The sequence below is a fragment of the Pleurodeles waltl genome, chromosome 5 (genome assembly GCF_031143425.1).
Source record: "Pleurodeles waltl isolate 20211129_DDA chromosome 5, aPleWal1.hap1.20221129, whole genome shotgun sequence".
NCBI classification, from domain to species: domain Eukaryota; kingdom Metazoa; phylum Chordata; class Amphibia; order Caudata; family Salamandridae; genus Pleurodeles; species Pleurodeles waltl.
Window position 1 is genome coordinate 50,587,871 of NC_090444.1, and position 21,950 is coordinate 50,609,820.

Below are 21,950 nucleotides of genomic sequence, written 5' to 3' on the forward strand. Positions count from 1 at the left end.
TTCAAAATGCAAAGGGGCCTGAAACAGAACAATCATTGCAGAAATATTCACATAAGCTCTCAACACCACAGCTTCACCATGGGAGCCAAACTGTAAAAATGAACCTAACGTTGAGCAGATTTGATCATAGTTCTTTTAGTCTGGAGCTCTCCTCGCCTGACAACTTCGTAATTGGTAGTATAGAGCCCCAATTAAACAGTATAACATTGGAAGATTTAAACCTCTTGGAAGGCAGCATAATGCTAGGTCATAGAGGAGAGGACGATAAGAACTCAGAAGGCCAGACAAATAATGAGCAAAGTGAGCAAACCTGGGGAAATAGAGACGATACCTCATTAGATCAACCAATTTTAAGCATCATGAAAGTTATATGCACAACATTGGACTCAATTGCAACAACGATCATGGTCCAGTCTCAAAAATTTGATGATCAACTTGAGCTAACTAAACAATTTACTAACTCATTACAGACCATAGATCATAGGATGGCCTTAGTAGAGGGTGTAATAAGGGAACATCTGTTGCACCAGGCAGTGGCTGAAAAAATGGACATGATGGACAGGCAAGTTTGTGGCCCACTGCTGGAAAAATTACTGGAAGTTCCGAAAGTAATCAAAGACATAATCGAAGATTGCAAATCTAGTCTCAATAACACACAGGCGTGTAACCACGAGTCAGCAAAAACAGAATCTAGAGTAACTGAAAGACCAATAGATAGTGAAGACAAAGAAGGGCCCTTTGGCACGGGACGAGACGAGTGCCCAGACGCAAAAACCCACATAGACAAGACGGAGAGAATCAACAAAAGTCCTGTATCTGCAATCGAAATCTCAAATACAGTAGAAAAAAGGACTCTGAGTAAAGGGCATCAACAAACAGGTAGACGGAAATACACATGGAAAAAAGCTAGAGGAAACAACAAAGTATCAGCAAAAAAGGCTTTAAATATGCCGAAACAGGCAAGCCCAACAGGGCAGATCAGGAACACAGGCGATGAGTTTACTCAACAGCAGCCTAAAGATCAGTGCATCAAGCCCGAGAGTCTCGAGAAACCAACTGACAAAGATATTAGTTTTATAAATAAAAATCCTGGATTATTGTGCGATAAAAGCTGCACCCACCATTCTCATATAAACCGAATCCCCATTGGCCCTAGGGGCTACCAAGCATCTGGGTACGACTTAGACAAAGGAAATAGACCAGAAAAAGACTCAGGTTCAAATCACGGGATCAATGAGGCAAACGATCCCTTAGTCAATGGACAACATAAATGGAGCCCAGAGACAACAAAATCAAGTACCGGCATTGATAAGCACCTCCCAGCCATAAAAAGAGATCACTCAATTCAGGCGCATTATCCAAATACAGTAGGAGTCCATAATGGAAAACGTCAGCAGTCTCTGAACTTTATCATCGAGGGGGTAGAACAAGAAAATAGCAAAAGTGAAAACGGAAGGGCAGAGAGCCCAGAATGCACAAGAAGCGAACAAAGTACAAGAAAAACCATGTGCGTGGATAATACAATAGCCCCGGTTCCCGCACCTCGGTCAAAAGTAAAATACTGCTCTCAGGCTAGCTCTGGAAACCACAACTTTAGTAGCCAGCCAGGGTGGGTTACTGATCCACCTGCTCCACCGCGTCCAGTGCTTGACTTGGAAACTAAAGGAAAAAAGGATAATTGGCCTCCACAAAGGCAACCTTACGATGAACTTAGGAACAAAGAGTTGCAACTCGGGAGGGAAAAAGGCCAGGTAGAACGAACATTGACTAGTTGGGCAGCTACTATTTACAATAAAGCAAAGGAAGATAATCAACCTCAAGGAAGATGGTCACAGGGAGGTGTCGGGCAAACCAAGATTCGCACTGAAATAATTAAAGAGCCTGACGCCACAATTACATTTATTCCCGAGTACTCCTCAAGAGGAAGTCACGACATTCTAAATAGGACTAACATCCTACATTTGGTCAATTCTTTGCCAGCTCTGCAGAACGTAACAACTAAAGACCTCCTCTCAGTAAGATTTATGCAAAGGAAAGAATCGGAGAACGGGGAATCAACAGAAACAGTCTGGGCTTCACCTTGGATAGTAGAACAGATTCTAAAATGTTCTAACATGATGAAGACATGGGGAATATCTACTGCTATTCCACAAAAGGAACCATATCCAACAATATTTCTTGAAAAAGCTCCAAAGCAAAATGTGTCGGGCAGGCAAGAGGCAGAAGGCAATTCTGGTTCGATACTACAGGGAGCAATTAGTTCCAAACAACAACTCCCTGAACGAATAAACCTGAGTAATATGAGGTTCTGCCTGTCTGTTAACTCCCCTAGAAACAGCAGGGGCAATCCCCCACAGTTGCAGAATGATGAAGAGCAACCATCTAGAAATTTGTAGCAACAAATGGGTAGCTCAAATATAAAAAATAGAACTAGTCCCACATTAAAAATCTTAAGCTGGAACATTGCAGGCCTAAAAAGCAAAATGGAAGATAAGGATTGGGTTGAATTTATTAAACAGCAAGACATCAGCTGCTTCCAAGAAACTTGGTCTACCAACGTCATTGACCTAGACGGGTTTTCCACTTTTTACATACCTGCTATCAAACAAAAAAAAGGAAGACCATCGGGAGGTCTGACCATTTGGATCAGAACTTCACTATTGGGAAACTCAGCTGTAACCCATGCCATATTAAGCAAGGAAATCCAGACGCTTGCAGTAAAACATGAGGAGTGGTCACTTGAAATAGTAAACGTGTACCTCCCTCCCGTTAGCCGGGCCCAAGTCATGCCTGGTGTGCGGCTCCTCGAAGATCATATCTCAAATAAAAGATCTAAGGGTTGGAGGAACCCAACACTAGGTCATGCGAATAACCGTCCCCCTCAGTTTTGTAAAACCCTTCTTCTAATATGCGGCGATTTTAACACTAAACCCCATTCTATTCTTTGGGATGAACAAGTAGTAGAGGAAGATCACGCTTGGAATATTCCAACGCCCCTCATCCAACATTGCCAAGATTCCAAAAAAGGGGAACTAATCTTTGAAGTACTAATAGAAGGCGGAATTCGCACAGTAAACGGAAGAACCAACTCAGACAGAACTTTTAAATCTACCTTTCGAACTGGAAAAAGACACAGTATAATTGACTATATGGCAATAAACATCGAAGCCTGGCATTATGTTATCGATATGGAAATAAGGGACAGGATCGAGAGTGACCACGACCCATTGCTAATGGAGATAATCCATCCGGACGCAAGCCTGGGGAAGGTTGAGTTTCCACTTAACGGAAATTGCTTAGCAATAACCATGAGACCAAATAGGAAAAACATACTAAGGTCGAACGTGGACGAACCCTATTTGAGTGTACCTAGTCAAACCTGGTTCCTATCACTTAGTACATTATTAAACCTACCAGTTAATGAAGCTTTACCCCTACTGGATAATTTTAACAACTTGCTACTACAAACAACAAAGGAAAGAACTAAGCATCCCCAAACTAACCCTAATACGATGGAGGGCTGGTTCGATGAAGAGTGTTTGAAACTAAAAAAGACACTATCGCAAGCACTAAAGAATCGCCATCTGAACAACCATAATGAGCAATACTTTTATGAATGCAGGCAACAGTACAAAAAATTACTAAGATATAAAAGGAAGACATTTCCACATAAGCTCTGGAAATCCCTCCTGCAGGCAATATCGGCAGGAAACTGCAAAAAGTTTTGGGAGATAGTCAGATGGGGATGCGAAGGCCCTTCGAAGAACCTAGAATTGAATATCAACCCACAACTCTGGGTAGAGCATTTTACCGCCTTGTACCAGGAAGAGGCCAAGACGGCATCCCGGAGTATGAATAACTCAACCAGCCTCATCCAAGGACTGGAAGGTAGTAACCAAAGATCAAACAAGGGAGTTCCACTTCAAACGACCTATGTAGCATCATCAAAAAGTTTTATTAGATCGTCAAATGGAACCCAGAATGAATTAGTCCCAAACGAACTCCTTGGCACAAATGCCACGCAAGCAACCCATTCTATCCCTCGTGCAATGGAGCTGACACCGGAATTCAGCGAGAAAGAGATTAAACAAGTTATTCTCCTTCAAAAACCGTATAAGGCTGCAGGCCCAGACGGCATACCTTCAGACGTTTATCGTAATCAGTTAACGTTATGGCTGCCTGCTCTAACACGCATATTCAACAGTATTTGGCACCACGAGGTAATTCCGACCTCTTGGAAGAAATCAATAATTGTCCCAATTCACAAAAAAGGACCTCGGGACTTGGTGTGCAACTATAGGCCTATCTCACTGCTTGACAGTGTTGGAAAAATCTTCGCCAAATTGATCCAGCTGCGTTTAGATCAATGGCTGGAGGATGGAGATCTAATATCGACACACCAAGCTGGTTTTAGGAGAGGCCAAAGCACAATAGATCAACTTTTTAAGCTGAATATGATCTGCGCGAAATACGCCACCCTAAAAGATTGTGCATTATATCTGGTCTTTGTGGATCTTCAAACAGCTTTTGACAGCGTCAATCGCCAAATATTATGGCAGTTATTGTCAGAAATGGGCATACAGGGGAAAATTCTAAGGCTGTTAATTCTACTGCACACAGGGAATACTGCTAGGGTTAGATATTCCACGAGAAATGATTATACAGCAGAAATTCCAATCCAGCGTGGCGTAAAACAAGGATGTGTTTTGGCCCCAACCTTGTTTAACTGTTATATAAATAAAGTAAGCCAAGATCTGAGGGAATTAAATCTGGATGTGCCAAAACTAGCCAATGAAAGTATACCTATCCTGCTTTTTGCTGATGACGCTGTATTACTGGCAAGAACAGAGATAGCAATGCATCGTCTACTTAGGGGTTTCGAATCATTTTGCACCTCAAGGAGCATGGTAATTAATGAGGAGAAAACAAAGTTTATGATTCTCAACCCAAAACAAACGATGCATTCGACCTTCAGGGTAAACAACAAGCCCTTGGCTCGAGTGACCACCTATGACTACCTGGGTTGCAGACTGGACGAAAAACAGACATGGAAATCACAAATCTACAAAAGTAACATCTCCTTGGCCCAGCACGCCGGAGCGGTACTTAGATTTGCTAAAGCCACAGGCAACCATTCTGTGAGTTCTGCACTGCTTGCTTATAAAACCAAAGCAAGGACGGCAGCACTTTACAGCGCAGAGATTTGGGGATTTAGAAAGACCCCATTAATACAAGTAACTGAGAATAATTTCCTACGCCGATTACTTTGTTTAGGCACTGCCGCACCAATGAATGCGTTGAGAACTGATTTACAAATGAGAAAGGTCGAGGATTACATTGCACTGGCCCCGATAAGATATTGGATCCGTATCTGGGCAAAAGAGGAACTCAAACCATACAGAGAAACACTCATGGACATCATGAAGCTACAAAATTACCGAAAATTGCCTTGGTTTAAACACATCTCAACTACCCTGGTTGCTATTGGCCAAGAAGACCTCTGGCTTCATCCAGGGAAAATCAGAAAGCCCAGTTTATCTGTCATTAAAAAGGCATACTGGGACCAAAAGACTCAGAGTATGTGTGAGACACTTAGCCCTTTACTCAAGAGGTACATTTTGCTCAACCAAGAGCTTAAACCAGCAATTTTCATAGACTGCATCTATCCGGAAGAAAAAAGGGCTCTCTATTTTAAATTTCGTATGGGTACATTACCAGTGATGGCGGTGACTAACAGATGGCAAGCCGTCTCACAGTGCGGATCAGAATGCTGTCCTTGCCTTCATGGTGGCCAAGAAACATTATCCCACTTCCTTTTATTATGTCATTTTACGCTTAAACTCCGCAAATTGTACTTACGTCCGCTTTTTAGATCATACGGGATCAGGAAATGTAATGAGGCGGAAGTGCTTTGTATGCGATCAGATGAGAAACATATCGTGGCGAAGGTTTCAACTTATATATTGGAAGCGTGGAAGTTACGTTCATCAATGTACTCACAGTTGGCCTAAGTATAATTACTTGTGTTATCCTAGCTATCATTAGTATGAGACATCGCTGAAGGTTGCTGATTAAACCAGGCAAGGTCCTGGGTTATTATTATACTGCTGGCAGGTATCGCAAGAACCCAAATGATTAGTGCAAGAATAGGATATTTAAATTTTAGATCTATAATGTTTTTAGAATAAGTAAAGAGTCTTATGCCAATTATGGCTAATAATCAAGTTTTATGATATTGCAGGGCATATTGGATTCACCTAGGGCCACGTAAAATCAAAAACTCAAGTATAGTTTTTCTTTTTTACAATGTTTTATTTAATGTGATTTTATTGCGTGTGATGGATTGATACTTATTGTGTATTATTGTTATGGCCGGATAGGCTGACAACAATTAAATAAATGGTAAATGGAATGTGGATGCATGGGCATCCCAAAGAACTGAGGAACCTCTGTGCACTCCTCTAGGCAGAGAGCTGGAGAAGGGGGTTTGACTGCTCTCACCTGCACTATGCTGTACCCTGCTCACACCTTTTCTGAATTCCAGTCACTCTCTGTGGCTGTGACCTGGAAAGGAATGTAAGCCTGGCTCCTGCTTTCAGAGACTGTGCTTCAACAGCTGCTCCTGGGAGCTCCTGCTTTCTCCTCCAGTTGCCTGCATGCCTGAATGCTTGAAACCTTGAGAGGAGTTCCTAATTCCTGCTACTGCTTTTTGCAGTGCCCTGCTTTCCTGTGGTTGCCACGAGCAGCGTTGTGCTTTATGTGTTTGCCTTGTTTCTCAGTCTCACCTTTCTGTCTGGCTTTCCTTTCTTGCCCCAAATCTTAATTTCTGTGTTTTCTCTACTGGGCTTCTGGCCATGTATTTGCAGAACTGCCAGCAGTTCCCTGTGTTTCTTTGATCTGGTTTCTGTTCTGTTTCAAATTCCTGTGGCACAGCATTATTTGTTTAAGTGCCTGCAGAGTACAGCCTTGAGTTCCCTACTCTGAATCCTAGTTTCAGTTCCTTGTACCAACAGGACATTGCTTGTTCCAGTGCTTGTTGGGGACAGGCTGCTCTTGATCCCTGATTCTTTGTCTTGTTTTTCTACCTGTCTCGTCGTCCTGTCTGTCCTGTATTCTGGTTATTCTTTCCACGCAGGTTTTCTTTTCCATTCCAAATTCTGTCCACTGTCTGTGCCAGTCCATTTCCATTTACAGTGTGACCTCTGGCTTTGTCTCTGTTCCAGTCAGGTAAGGGAAAGACTTCTTTTGTTGAGCCCAGGTCCTTTGGAGTCTTACCTATCTCAGTGTTGTTGTCAGTTTTGGTCCACTGTGCACCGAGTATAACAGCCTCTATACAGCAGGCCCCACTATGACTTCACAGTATGACTGTTCTTAAGAGCAGTCTTCCAGTGTCAGTCTGAAAGGCTTTCCCTAAGCCCCCAAGAGACCTCTTGATCATATACCAGTGCACTCCATACTTTGATCATCCCTTGCTTTTGTCTGTCTCCTGTTATGTGTTGTTCATTGGCCTCAGTTATACTTTGAGTAGCTTGGTATTACCTTGCCTTGTCTCCTTTACCTCAGGAATAACTCGGCCTGCCTTCACTCCCTGGCAGTGTCCAGAAATGTTAGTCTAGTCTAGCAGCAGCTACTGTATCTGATCTATTGATGGTATGACTTTGGATATATGTGCTGAATTTTATATCAGTTGGAAAGGAATTCCAGTTATTTGTATTCAGTGTCTCTTCCCACTTGGCATGCTGTTTCTGGTTCACCTTCATTCAGGTGATTTGTAGTATACTAAAGGTTGTAAAACCACTTGATCTCATCTTTATTAAGTTTGGGGGAGATGTGTTTCATAATGAAGACTATTTTTAGAAAGAGCCGACATCACCTTTAAGCATGTATATAACTGCAAGTTTTCTAGGATAAATTTGTGGTTCAGAATAGAGGTAAAGGGACAGTCACGTGAACCTAACCCCTGGATCAAGTCCTGCTTCAAGTTTCCCGGTCTTTCCATTAGAGCATGGAGCCTCATATTTTATTTTTTTATTATTATTCTAGAGTGGTAGTTGATCCCTTTATCTTATTAGAACTTTTACTATCAAGTTGAAGTAGAAATTGGATGCGAGTGGTCTGGAATGTACGTCCGGGTGTTACTTTGATTCTGGGCAGGAGTCTTAACAACATAGCGAAGAAAGTTCCTATCTGATGTAGTCTAAAATAGGTAGTTAGTGCCACTTGTGTGTTTCTTAAAACAGCTTTTTTAAGGAGATCCAGGCTTTCTTAGATTTTAAAATGAAGTCAGCATCAGGATGTCAAGTTTTTTTTGTAAAAGTCATTTTATTGTTCGATTGGTGGCAGTAGAACCTGTTACTCCGCTCTCCAGTAGAAGGTTTACATTTGCAGTGGGCAGTGGCTTACGTCCTATTGGTGCTGAGCTCTGTCCAATTGTTTAAGCTTCCTCTGTCGCATTGATTGCCATTCTCAATAGTCGTTCCAGCAACAGTGTTTTCATCAGGGTATTGGAAGGATTCCTGAGTGGTGAAAATCATAGGTTGAGTGAACCTGGGGTAAGCCAAGACAAAATATTTAAATCCCATTGCTCGGTAAGCTTGATTCAGCCATTTTCTTCATTCCTTCTTGTATCACCACCATTATTGTGGCATCTGATGTGTTTGTTGATCTTTGAGGCTGCAAGTATTTTCAGCTGGTTTTCAGTTGGTGTAGGAGTGAATTTGAGAATTCACAGATGTGAGTTTTTCACAAAAATGAAATATTTTTCAGTGAAAAGGTGGTCTCTGGTAAAACTGTAGCGTGATCTGACAGACAAAGATCAGTAGCTACATAACCATTCTCCATGTGCTACCCCCAGGCTAATTGATGTTTTATCTGAATATTTTGGAAAATTATTTTATCTGCTCTGTAAATGCCCCTCTTTGTTGTTCTCAGTTTCATCACCATGTCATCTACTGCAGCTGTTCCAATGCTTTTGATCATCTTATTTTTGGCAGATGGCAGAAATAAATGCCTTAATTGCCAAATGGGAATGAGAAGAGGCACTGAAATGGGGCCACCCTGTTGCATGCACCTGTTTATGTTGAAGAGTTGATATAGCTGGGGTTTTACGCAGGGCCTCACCAGTGTCCAAAACAACAGCTTAACACCTGTACGGGTATGCAGGTACTGGAGCAGGATTCTGGGCCAAGACGGCCTCCTGGTTGAATAACTAGGTCTTCAGCTTCTTGCTGAAGTTGAGAAGTGGTGTGGAAGTTCTGATGTGTTGAGGAAGTTCATTCACGTTTTTGGCAGTAAAGAAGGAGAAGGCGCTTTACTGTCTTGCTTCTGCAGATGCGGGCAATTCATGCTAGGGAGAGAGAGGTGGAGCATAGTTGCCTGGATAGTTTGTGAGTTGGAGACTGAGGTTGAGGTAAGCTGTCCCTGTGTTGTGGAGGGATTTGTAGACATGGATGAGCAGCTTGTTGTGTTTTATAAGTTTCCTTTATACGGTGTGCACTGTGGAATGATCACATGCGAACTGTAACCATAGCTCTGCGGTGAGCATGAGCGCAGTGTAACCATGGTTCTGCTTAGAAGGGTTAAGAATGTTTATTTTGGTCTGCAACAGCGTTCTTGGAAAAGCCAGTTGGTATTGTGGCTTCCCAGATGCTGGTCGCTGAGGGACACTTAATATTTGACTTCTAATAAAATTATTAAGAAACCTACTTCATTGATTGAAGCCATTATTCGATGTACATAACATAAAGTGGCAACGAGTGGAAGACATGAAAAACGGCGTGGGAAGTGTCCCTCAGTGAGTGTGCGTTCGGTTTCCAGCAGATACTCCGTTTACTGGTGAAAGCGCTTCCCGAGAAGGCTAGTTACGGTCTGCTGCCTGATGTATTCTCTTCTGAGACGTTCTGGATTTAAAGGGAAATGCACAGCTGATTTCCCTCTTTGGGTCGCTTTTCCGTAAGTGTTTGACACACGCGCACCTTTAATTCAGGGTTTGTGTGTTGTCCAGAACAGGAGTTGGATTTTGTTGTCGCGTCAAGGGAGCAGACGCGTTTAAACTTTTGCCAGTTACAAGGGGCAGGCACGCTTATGCTGTGCCTGTGGATGTAACTTCGACTTGCCTACGTTCAGGATTTAAAGGGACAGGCGTTTTTATGAGCGCACAAAATTGATGACTCTTCTTTAAACATGCGCATGCCTATTTCAATTGTATTTTGGTTCCAGTTTCGGGTTTCTGTGGAGCAACACGCGCGCACTTGTTTCAACAAGTTTGTTGGTTCCAGTTTCTGGATTCTATGAATATTCACAATGGGTGTGTAGTGATATCAGTGATATGCGCACCCTGGATTTCCATCGGTGATACGCACACCTCGATTTGTGCGCACACCTTTGCAATTACGGTGATGGGCACACCAATTAAAAAAAAAAAAATAGGATTGAAGACATTGGCTAATTTGCTCTGTGATGTTTTACAACTTAAAGTGTGTGTACATTTGTAGTCCATTATTAGAACTTACAGTTTGGGGAGTAGTGGTGGTTTGATATAGCACATTAGGAATTGTATACACAATACCTTATAATAGACAGCTAAAAAAAAAAGCTTGACATTTCCTTTTTTGGGATTTTACAGCATATTTCAACCATGAAGATGGCACATTGGCCAAGTGCATTCTTGATTAACCAGGAGTACCTGATGGAGTCAATGGTATAGGTCCTTTAAAAGTTACTTGATTGCAATAGATGGAATGAGTTTTCTGGTGGCAAGGAAGAAAACAATGTTTTACAATTGTTTAGGCACTGAGGGGCAAATAATTTTTGATCATTTACCAGAGGTGGGGTTACAGCCAATTACAGAAATGGTTGAGTATACTGAAGCAATTCAGAGATTAGAGAAACATTTTGAAAAATAACCTAGTATAATTGTGGAGAGACATACATTTTTTACCCGCAGACAACATGAACATGAAACAATTGATGACTTTATTGCGGAGTTAGGAGTTTTGGCCTCGTCTTGTGAGTTTGCAGGTCCAACTGAATATTCGTGAGATCAGTTGGTGGTGAATTGTTCGATCACAAGGTACAAGAGAGGTTACTGTGCAGTTGGAATTCCTCTTTAGAAGAGACTTTAGATATAGCTAGAGGTATCGAAAGGTCTTTATTGGCTTGAAAAGAGTTGAACAAAAACAGGACATCTTCTTGTGAGAGTGTTAACACTATTTTGTGTAAGGCAAAACCGACAGTGCAGAGCAGGATAGATGGAAAAATAAATTATAAGAGCAGTGTATGTTTTAGATGTAAGTCGAAAAGCCATTTGGTGAATGCTTCTAGTTGTCCTGCAGTTGGTAAATCTTGCTCAAAATGCAAAAAGATGGGACATTTTGCACGCGTGTGCAAGAATTCTTCTAGGATAATGCTGGTTGATAGTGCAAATATACATGAAATCTCTTTGGGTATAAGCGAGAAAGAGTTTAATAAAAAGGTGGTCTTATCGATAAAGATGGTTGACACAGACGCTGACAAATATGAAGGGCCTCGGGATCCAGTGTGTGAGGTGAAAATTGGTGAATCTTGTGTTCAAGTTACCGTTGATTCAGGTTCACCCATAACTATCATTTCTGATAAATTGTTTTTGGAGAAATGGAATGGGTTGGAGTTGTGTCCCCCTGTTATAGGCACTATTGCCTTTGGTGGTCAACAAATAGATTTGTGTGGTTATTTCATCGAATCTCTACATTATATTGATAGATCCATTTGCTCCAAGGTGTATGTGGCTAAACGTGGATACAACATTTTGGGATGGAAGGATCAGGGTAAGTTTGGGATGGTTCTTAGACCTGGTACTACACAGCCAATTTCTTTGATTAATGAGAGCGAGATACGCGTTGATTCTTTGGAACATGTTTTGTTGAGACACAAAAAAGGTTTTGAGGACAGGTTGGGAGTTGTGAAAGGATTTGAACATAAAATCATTCTTAAACCGAATTCTGTTCCTCTCATGCACAGAGTTAGAAATGTTCCATTGTGCATGAGACAGAGGCTTAAAGATCATTTAAAACAATTGTGTGTAGATGGGGTTATTGAACCAATTGAATCATCACAATGGATTTCTCCGATTGTGGTGGCCATCAAAAAGTCAGGAGACTTGAGACTTTGTGTTGATTTGAGTTTGTTAAACAAAAGCATCCAAGTAGATTGTTTTCCCTTACCAGGAATTCACGACATGCTTGCTCAACTTGGTAGTACAAAGTTCTTTTCCACAATTGATCTGAGGGCTGCATATCATCAGATTGAACTCACCCCAGAGTCCAAGGATTTAACAGCATTTAATACACCTTTTGGTGCCTTTCAGTTTCTGAGAATGCCTTTTGGCTTAGCATCTGCGGCCTCTGTTTTCCAGAAATTGATGCACCAACGTTTTGGAGAGGAGAGCGGAGTTTGGACAAGCTTGATAGAGTTTTGGGTATTTTGGAGGATCAGGGTATGACAGTCTCTAAACAAAAGTGCAAATTTATGATGAAAGAGGTGGAATACTTAAGTCACAAGATAAATGAGGAAGGTATTAAAACAAAAGATGATCTATGAGCTGCTATAGAGAAATGTTCACAACCTGTAAATAAGGATAAGCTAAGATCTTTTCTAGGATTGTGTGAATATTATTCTAGGTTTGTTAAAAATTTTGCATTACAGAGCGAACCTCTCCTCAGACTATTAAGGAAAAATGCGAAGTTTGAATGGGGGGAAGAACAATTGGAGGCGTTCAATGTTTTGAAGAAGCGGATCATCAAAGTTCCAGCCATACAACCTTTTAATGACAAAGCTACGTCTGTGGTGACAGTGGATGCCAGTAATTTGGGGATTGGTGCAATGCTTACCCAGTTGTATAAAGAGATACAGTGGCCTTTGCATCTCGCAGACTCTCTTCATGTGAGAAAAATTGCAATACAATCAAAAAGGAAGATTTGCCTTGTGTATGGGGAGTCCACCATTTTTCTACTTATCTTTGGGGCAGGGAATTTTTAGTGGTCACTGACCATAAACCCTTAATGTATTTATGGAATGATAAGGCAATGAGCATTGCAAGCCCAAGGTTGATTTGTTTGTTATTAAAAATGCATGTTTTAATTTCAAAATGAAACACATTCAAGGAGAGAAAAATTGCAAAGCAGATTTTCTGTCTAGATGTCCTATGGGCAACGGTGAGGACTCTCCTAGTACTGGTGAAGAGGAGAAAGAGATGGTGATAGGCATGATTGATGGTCTTATTGCATCGGATGGTGTTATTTCCAGAGAATGTTGGGAGAATAAATCAGAAAATTATCCAATTCTGATAAATTTGAGGTGCTACATATGGAGTGAGGGGCCAAGAGAAGCTCAAATGATGGAAGAATTAAAACCTTTTTTTAAGGTGAAGGAAGAATTGAGTGTGGAAAATAATTTGGTGATGAGAGGCACTAAGTTGATCCCTCCAACTGAATTGAGGGGTGATTTGGTCAAACTAGCTCACAAAGGGCACGTAGGTATTACAGGTACTAGGAAAAAGTTATGTTTGTATTATTGGTGGCCTGGAATGGATGCAAATGTGGAAGTTATGGTTGGAAGTTGTGGAATGTGTTCTCAAGCTGAGAAATCTAAGTATGCTGAACACTCCTTTATGTCCAGTGGAGTTCCCCACATGGCCGTGGGAAAAAATTGGCATAGATTTTATTAGACCTATTGGAGGTTTGAATGGAGGGAAAAGATTTGTCTTGGTGGTTGTAGATTATCATTCGAAATGGATGCCGTATGAATTTTTAAGGGAACCTAACACTACGTGTATTATCACGTTTTTAAAGAAATTCTTCAATCTGAAGGTATTCTAGCTTTTGTGGTTACAGATAATGGGTTACAGTTTGTCTCTCATCACATGAAAATGTTCCTAAGTAAATTAGGGATCAAACATTTGACAACTGCACTTTATAGTCCCCAAGGAAATGGAATGGTGGAGAGAGGTTATCGTATGATGAAGGAAACGATTCAACAGACTGTTGAAGCTTGTGTGTTGGTTCAAGAAGCGATTGGAGACAGAATTTGGTGTTACAATAACACTCCCCATTCTACCACTGGGGTAACTCCTTTTGCGTTGTTGAGGGGATGACACTCGTTTAATGAGTTGTCACCTATGTGGGTGATTGAGGAATCTGATCCTGACAAAAGTATTCCCAATTTTGAGTCAGTAAAACACAAGGTGGAAAGTTTGCAGATGAAGTCCAAGGGTAGACATGATGAACTGAAAAAAGTGAGGGATATAGATTTTAAAATAGGGGATTGTGTAAGGATAAAGAGACCTTACAAAGTGAGAGGTTCCAAGTATTTTCATGAAACAGAGATAGTTCAGGTATCTAATCATTCCGTTAAAGTAGAAGGGGGGAAGTGGTGAAGTAAAAGGAAGGTGGCCAATGTGGACAAAGGGGTGCATGCACAAAGTTTCCATTCACAGAATAGGGGCACAGGAGGTCGTGAGATTGGTCTGAGAAGGGTGAATGTCTTGTAGGATGGGGTGATGTTTTATGATACTGGAGTGATGGATGATGATTATGATGTTAGGGAGCAAGAAGATGTTATGAATCATGCTTGGTGTGAGACTCCTAGTTGGGACGTAAGTCAAGACACTGTACAAGTTAAGAATCAGCACGCTGTACAAGACAAGTTTCCTGACAGGTTCCTTTCCAAAAGAGTGATTAATAAGCCTAAATATCTGGATGATTTTGCTTTGGGTTAACAGTTTTTTTGTTATTGTCATTAAAGAAGGAAGATGTGTTGTGTTTTATAAGGTTCCTTTATGCGGTTTGTACTGTGGAATGAGCACGTGTGCAGTGTAACCATGGCTCTGCGGTGAACACGGGCTCAGTGTAACCATGGTTCTGCTTAGAAGGGTTCAGAATGTTTATTCTGGTCTGTGACAGCGTTCTAGGAAAAAGCCAGTTGGTGTTGTGGCTTCCCAGATGCTGGTCGCTGAGGTACATTTAATATTTGACTTCTAATAAAATTATTAAGAAACCTACTTTATTGACGGAAGCCATTCTCCGATGTATATAACATAGCTTCAATTGTTTTTTATCTGCAATATTTTTGTATCACAATATTTGTTCAGCTGCTAGTCTGTAATCCACTCAAGCCCAAGCAAATCCCAGAGGCAAATCATACTGAGTTTGTTTTTCCAAAATACGTTATCACAATCTCCTGCCAGTTAAATTTCAATTGCATGCCATTTCCTAGTTTGTGGTCTAGCCACATCCATTGCATCAAGGAAAGATTTCCCCAGTTCTAGAAAATAAGATCAACAGATGTAAATTTACAAAGCACATGGACATTCAGAAGAAGTTAATATCTCAGTCTGTCTATACATAGAGCATCAAATTCTTTCTGTAGCCAGGTGTCAATTGCTCACAGTGCAAGCAGATCTTTGCGTGGCCCCATTGTACTGCCGCCTCATGGAAGGATAGGAGAATCCTTGTGTATGAGTCTATGAGCTAGCACCCTTCTAGTAAAGCAGGGGTAAACATACCCTTTTATACAAGAACAACTCATTTAACTGAGTAATGGTGAAATGTGTCTAGTTATTTCCTCAGAAGATGGTAATTAAATTAGGAATATGCATCTGTTAATATTGCGCATGTGTGAAGCTTTATAAGAAATTATTCTTGGGCATAAATGGATTAAAATGCTTTGAAGTTTTAAAAAATAGAGAGAAATTCTGATACTTATCACAGCTTTTGGTGATGGAGTGCCATTAATATACGGTTTATGATTAAATGTTGCTTATACGTTTTCTCTGTGTTAGAAAAATGGGGTGCTTGCCCGAAGATAGGACGAAACCAGACAGAGGTAGAACTTTTGAGAGATGTCTGCAACAAATGTAACGATGACAGAGACTGCCCAGATGTTCAGAAATGCTGCCCAGGTACTGAAGGTCGTGTGTGCATCAAGCCCGGAAACCTCTTTGGTAAGGCATTAAACAAGTCAAGATGGTTAAGGTAGCCCACCAAACAAACAGAAACATGGGGCAAAAGGCTGATCTTGTCTGTGTATTTGTTTGTGTACATATTTTTATTGAGGTTGAATTTAGGTAGGAAATTATTGTCCAAAACCATACAAGGTGAAGTAAAGAAAGTGCAGTTTTTGGAAAAGGTGATATGAAGAGTATGTTTGACTGAAAAAGAATGCTGGATCTGAAGAGTTGATGAGAAAGAGTGTTTTTGAAAGGGAGTGAATTCCATAGTTTTGATAAAAATAAGCTGAATGAAGGGAGCAGAATAGTAAGATGAACATATGGTACCCTACAGGAAACTATCTTGTAGAGAACAAAAGAGAAGAGACGTGAGAAGGACGGGCTTTGGGAACTAGATGAGATGTAGTCAAGACTTCTATTAAAACTATACCTAGAAATTAAAACAAATATTTTGAAACTGCTGATATCAATGGTGCCAGACGTCCAGTGCAGTAAGCCAAATTGGTCACATTCTACAGCCATGGAATTTTATTTAACCCATTCATTGCACTTATTTCAATCGGAAAGTTCTTTATTAGCCAGTCTCAATACTATGTTAGAGGACCTTGCAATATAAGTGACAAAACTAAAAGCATAAGATTAAAGATCCTATACATATTGAAATAGGAAAAGTTCTATAGGGGAAACATCAGTACATTGACATGTGTATAAATTGTGCAGAGCTTGGAACAATTTGGCACATTTGAGGAAGAAACATGTCACATTTTTGTCTATTACTTCACAACATTATGATTTCACATATGAAAGTGCTCTATCAAAAAGAAAGCTGAGCATGATTTCACTATCAACTGTGTCGAACGGCTAGCTTAGACTAAGGACCTTATTATGACTTTGGCAGTCAGATGCGCCAAATCCTTAAGCCATGGGGAGGAGGCAGCCATCATATCACTGGCCATGAAAAGTCTGTCAGAAAGAAGACTAGCGATCAACAGCGCTGAACTCATTGCCACTGTGGCTGACCATGACTTCAACCACCGCCACCCTGTCAGTATCCATGATCCTGCCCGTGGCTGTGGTTCACTGGCGGTTGAACCGCCAGGGTCGTTAGTTGGCGGTTGGGCCTGGCTTGCGGCGGCCCCACTGCCAAACTCATAACGAGGCCCTAAGTGGCAGAAGTATGTATCTTGATTTTTTTTATTAAGAACACATTTTTTAGTAGGGGAGTTATTGTCCTAGGTAGAATACTTATTGTAGTGGGTGAAGGATATTGTTGACACTAGGGTGCATATGTAGTTAGGCAGCATCATTTCACCTTGGATTATAGTTATTGATGTGAGATTTGCAACAGCTCTGTAATTGTTGCTGATTTTCTATTGAAAAAACTATTTTGGAGGTGTTTATTGATGTATTTATGTTGTGAACAATATGTATTAATATCAGGTAGGAGCTTCTTGGAAGCTGAACCTGAGATTTCTTTTTCTGTCTTTGAAAGTTGTGTACAGAGCAGTATGTATCCTCGCTGTTACTTGAGTGCGATTGCTAGGTCTATATTATAAGCTGCCTCTACTTCCCCCCGTCTGTCTTTAATATCTTAATGGAAAGCTAAAACAAATATCCCTCATGGGACCTGGCAGAGTGAAGCTGTGTTCATGAAATGGCTCTGTATTTTAAGGGAAGCTTCAGCTTGTATCTTTGCACTGTTGGTTTTGTTCAACAGCTCCGGGTTTGATTGTTAAGCACATGAGAGGACAGTGATGCTATTATTCAGTTTAAACCTATAACTTTTTTAGTAGGTCAGAAGGTTTCTGTGAAAATACACTTCACATATATTTGTATTGTATTATGTTCATACATGATCATACATAAATAATTATGAATGTGTCAACTATTCATTAAATATGGATGTTGCCTTCAGTTTGTGTGATGCTTCCTATGTCATTGAATTGTCTGCAATATGTTTATGGCTTTAGCAGGCCTGGAAGCCATAGTGCTCAGTGTTGAACTTTGCACATTTTCCAAGAGTGTAACCTTGTTTTCCAAACCTGGTAAGGGAAGCAGCATTTTGTGAGAATAATGGGGACAGTGTTTTATAAAGAAGGATATCTTCCTCTCAAGGCTGTTCTGAACGTCCTTGAGGGAAGATCCTGACACCTTAGATAAGGTTACACTGAGTGTTTCCGGTATGTTGTCACAGTGCTTTCATTTATACTGAGAAAAATCATCGATGTACTGAGTTGATATTACAGGCATTTCATCTTGGCTCCAAGTGACTGTTGTCTAGTAAGAGCCCTGGTCACTTGAAGTGACAGCTGTCTTTGATCTTTGCTTTGCTGCCTGCTATTTTGCATTAAACACTATTTGGGCTTTAGGCTTCCAGATGTGTTATATTTGATCTTGAACACTGCTTAAAGCTTGATGTCCTGTTCTTGGAGCCTATTTGAAACCCAAGGTTTGGCACTCAGTCAGTGTCTGAGTTTGTGGTTTTCCTGTTACTCTGGTCTATGAGTGCACAGGGTCACTACATTGTCTGGGAAGGAAGGACAATGAGTGATCAAAGATCAAGGGAGGGAGGCAATAGTTTGTTTAATCCACTCCTTTCTCAGCATGTTTTATAGGTTTTGTTGTGTTCATCATCTAATAGGTTCTATATTTGAGGGTTGTATTGATGTTGCCGTCTCTTTGTGGGTTTTCATTGTTTTTTGTTTTATTGTTTGGTTATTGACTTGGGCTGTAAGAGTGCCTGGTTACAGATACCTTTTGAGCAGGCAGATTAAGGTAAAAGAGGAAATATATTTATAAGGGGACAGGGAGGGAAGGGAAATCAGTTGACGATGAATGAAAAGAAATAGAACAACACAAGGACAAACAATGGTCAGAAAAAGGAACACCAGACCTGAGCGTAGAGGTATGTAGATATTTATGACTGGTGTTTCATTTTTTACCATAAGCTTGCATTCTTCGAGGTGAAAGGTTTAGGGGCTGTAGAGATGCTTTATTCCTACTCCCTATGCCTTTCGTGTAGAATAGGGGGTGATTGAAATTGTTCCAGATGTTGCATTGCTTGTATGGCCGACTATTAGATGTCCCATGTCATCCTTTAGAATCACCCTTTACAGGATCTTCCTTGAATTCCTCAACTTGGTAATATTGGTGTGATGGGTTACCTTGATAGAAGTAACTGCTTTCTGAAGGAGTGACCCTGAAATGACTAAAGAAAACAGCTTTAAGTTCATCAAATGGTAGAGATCAAAGTAAACACAGATCACACATGTAGGAGCTACAAAATTCATGAAAATCCTGAAACGTGGCCGCCATTGTAGCAATGTAGCAGTGGTTGAAGACTTCCAGTACAAGGAGTCCATTATAACATATTCTATTGGCCCATTAGGTGTGGATTTTCTATTATTATCTCCAAAATGGGTCGAAATGTTTCACAGACTTGGAAAACAATATGATGGCTGCACAGATGAAAAGTTGGGACACCTTGAAAGTTCTGAAGTGCACCCCTGGATTCAGCAGTCAGTACATTATTCTTTGAAAAGCAGTTGTCCAAAAAGTCAAATATCTAAAGCTAGTTTGGTATAATTGTGAACCTTGTCACACCCACAAAAAGATAACTTTCGTAGGAGCATTTAACTGAAGTGAGCTCACAATGCTTCCTACTACAGTTTGTGAATGGAAAAGTAACCTGTAACCACTTCATGCTGGTGGCAGTGCGGACTGTTTATAAGCTACAGCACAGGTTTCAGTCCCAGTTTTGATGTTTACTATTTTACAAGCATTGTGGACCTGTTCCATGTCTTCAGAGTAGGATGATGTGATGTAGCAGCCTATAGCTATACAACTTCTCAGAACAGCTAAAGTTTGTTGTTGAATGTAGTGTGTATATGTATTCTTCTTAAAATATGCATTTTTTTTTTAAGTTCGCCCAGCGATTGATGCAGGTTCCTCAGGTGCAGAATAATTCTCCTGCCGTACAGCTGGAACCAGGCGCTCCAGGGATTTCTCCTGTGACCAGCACCAGAAGATATTTCTGACAAAATGATGAGGATGCACCTGTAGTGGTGGGGATGATTTTTTTCTGTAGATTCTATGACTTTATGTCTGATTTAAATGTTGGTGGATGGGCTCACTCCATCATAAACATGATGGATATCCTATCCGCCGTATTACGATTCCATTCTATCCTATGAAAATCGCAATACAGTGGCCAGGATATTGTCATGTTTGTGGCAGAGTAACCCGTCGACCAACTCTAAATCAGGCCCTATATCCCTTGAATCTCGATATGATATTCTTGCAGCTTTGATATCAAAATAATTCATCTATATCAGTGATGATGCAAACATTCATAGGAGCAAGCTTATATTAGCATGTGTCATGTGCTGTCTGTTTATTAACTTTGATCTTTAGCCAGTGAATGTGCAGTCTACTTTAAATTCTGCCTTTTAATATGCACCGGAACAGCATGAATTAAAAGAATAGTACATTTGTAACTGATACATCTTACTACCCTCCCCCAACCACCCCTTCCATTATTCATAGAAATATGCTTGTGTTCAGACCGATGTTCTATGTAAAATGCTTAAACACCTGTTGTTGATCTGGCAATAGATCAAGCTGCTGAATAAATAAATATATCATTTTAAAATTAACTTTTGGACATAAAAGCAGATTATTGACATGTGCTGTGTCATGATTGCATGAGAATTATTGAGTGATGTACATTTGTGGCAATATGTCCACAAATCAGTCCCTGATTCTTTGGGGCAAGAAAGTGGTGCATCATTCCTTATGTGCCACTTTTCTTGCGTCCCCCTACCACCACCTAACAACAGCATGGTTGCGCTGTATTGATAATATGGTGCACCATGGCGGTCATTAGCACAAGAGCGTCAACATTTTTGAAGCTATGGTGGTGATTTGCTGCACTAGCATCAAAAATGTTGATAGTTGATAGATGTTGATAGATGTTGGTAGTGCTGCAGATCACAGGGAGGTCCATAGGTTAACAATGAAAGAAAAAATGGTGCAGTGAAATGTTGTAAATTTCACTGTGCCATGTTTTCAGGCCTCCCTGCATCCGAACACCACCCTTGCATGCATTATGCCTGACGCATGCATGATGTGGTGCACAGGTTTACAAGTATTGTGCCAGTTTGTAAATCTGGTGCGAGGAAAAGTCCACTTTAGCGTAAAAAAAAAATTGACGCTAGGGAGACTCAAGGGGCTTGTAAATATGCCCTCTCTGATGTGTAATCATTTATTACTCATTACAGTCTGAAGCATTCCCCTGGACTTCATGCAATTAGTTAAAACTCAGTAACCAATGAATGTCCAACTACAAGCCTTTATTTTTTCATATAGTTACTTTAGCATTGTGTCAATAGAGTTAAAAAAGGAAACATAATAGCAAGCCATACTCCTTTTAAATAATACAGTCCCTTATCCCAGCAGAGACCTCCAAACCATTGATCTAGAATTTCTGGCCCATCTCGCTGCTACCCTACCCCGCCAAAGTACTAGAGAAAGCAATCCACGCACAACTATGGAATTTCATCGAGGTCAACAACTCCCTGGACAGCTCCCAATCCAGCTTCTGCAGCAATCACAGCATGGAGACAGCACTTCTGGCAGCCACCCACGACATCCGATTACTCCTAGACTGCGGCCACACCGCAGCAGTCATACTCCTCAATCTCTCAGCAGCTTTTGATACGGTCTCCCAAAGCACTCTGCACACCAGACTCCACGACATAGGAATCTGTGGAAGTGCCCTGGAATGGATCCACTTGTTCCTCTCTGGGAGGATGCAGAGGGTCAGACTCCCACCCTACACCTCAAGACCCACAGGAGTCAACTGCGGAGTTCCCTAAGGATCCTCACTGAGTCCCACACTGTTCAACGTCAATGTGAGGCGGTGCCAGGGGAGCTTGTCAGGCCTGTGCACACTGATGATTGGTCTTGC

General features: G+C 40.9%; 1 protein-coding gene across 2 annotated transcripts in view; it reads left to right on the top strand.

Annotated features, from left to right (window-relative positions):
- The window catches only part of LOC138295325 (antileukoproteinase-like), a 67,212-nt gene extending 46,602 nt beyond the window's left edge, over nucleotides 1-20,610 (top strand). For both annotated transcript variants that reach the window (XM_069233549.1, XM_069233550.1), the window contains 2 exons: nucleotides 15,815-15,976; nucleotides 19,906-20,610. In XM_069233549.1, the coding sequence (XP_069089650.1) occupies nucleotides 15,815-15,976; nucleotides 19,906-19,946 (203 nt within the window). In that variant the 3' untranslated portion in view covers nucleotides 19,947-20,610. The remainder of the gene's footprint in view (nucleotides 1-15,814; nucleotides 15,977-19,905) is intronic.
- Nucleotides 20,611-21,950: the final 1,340 nt, after the last annotated feature.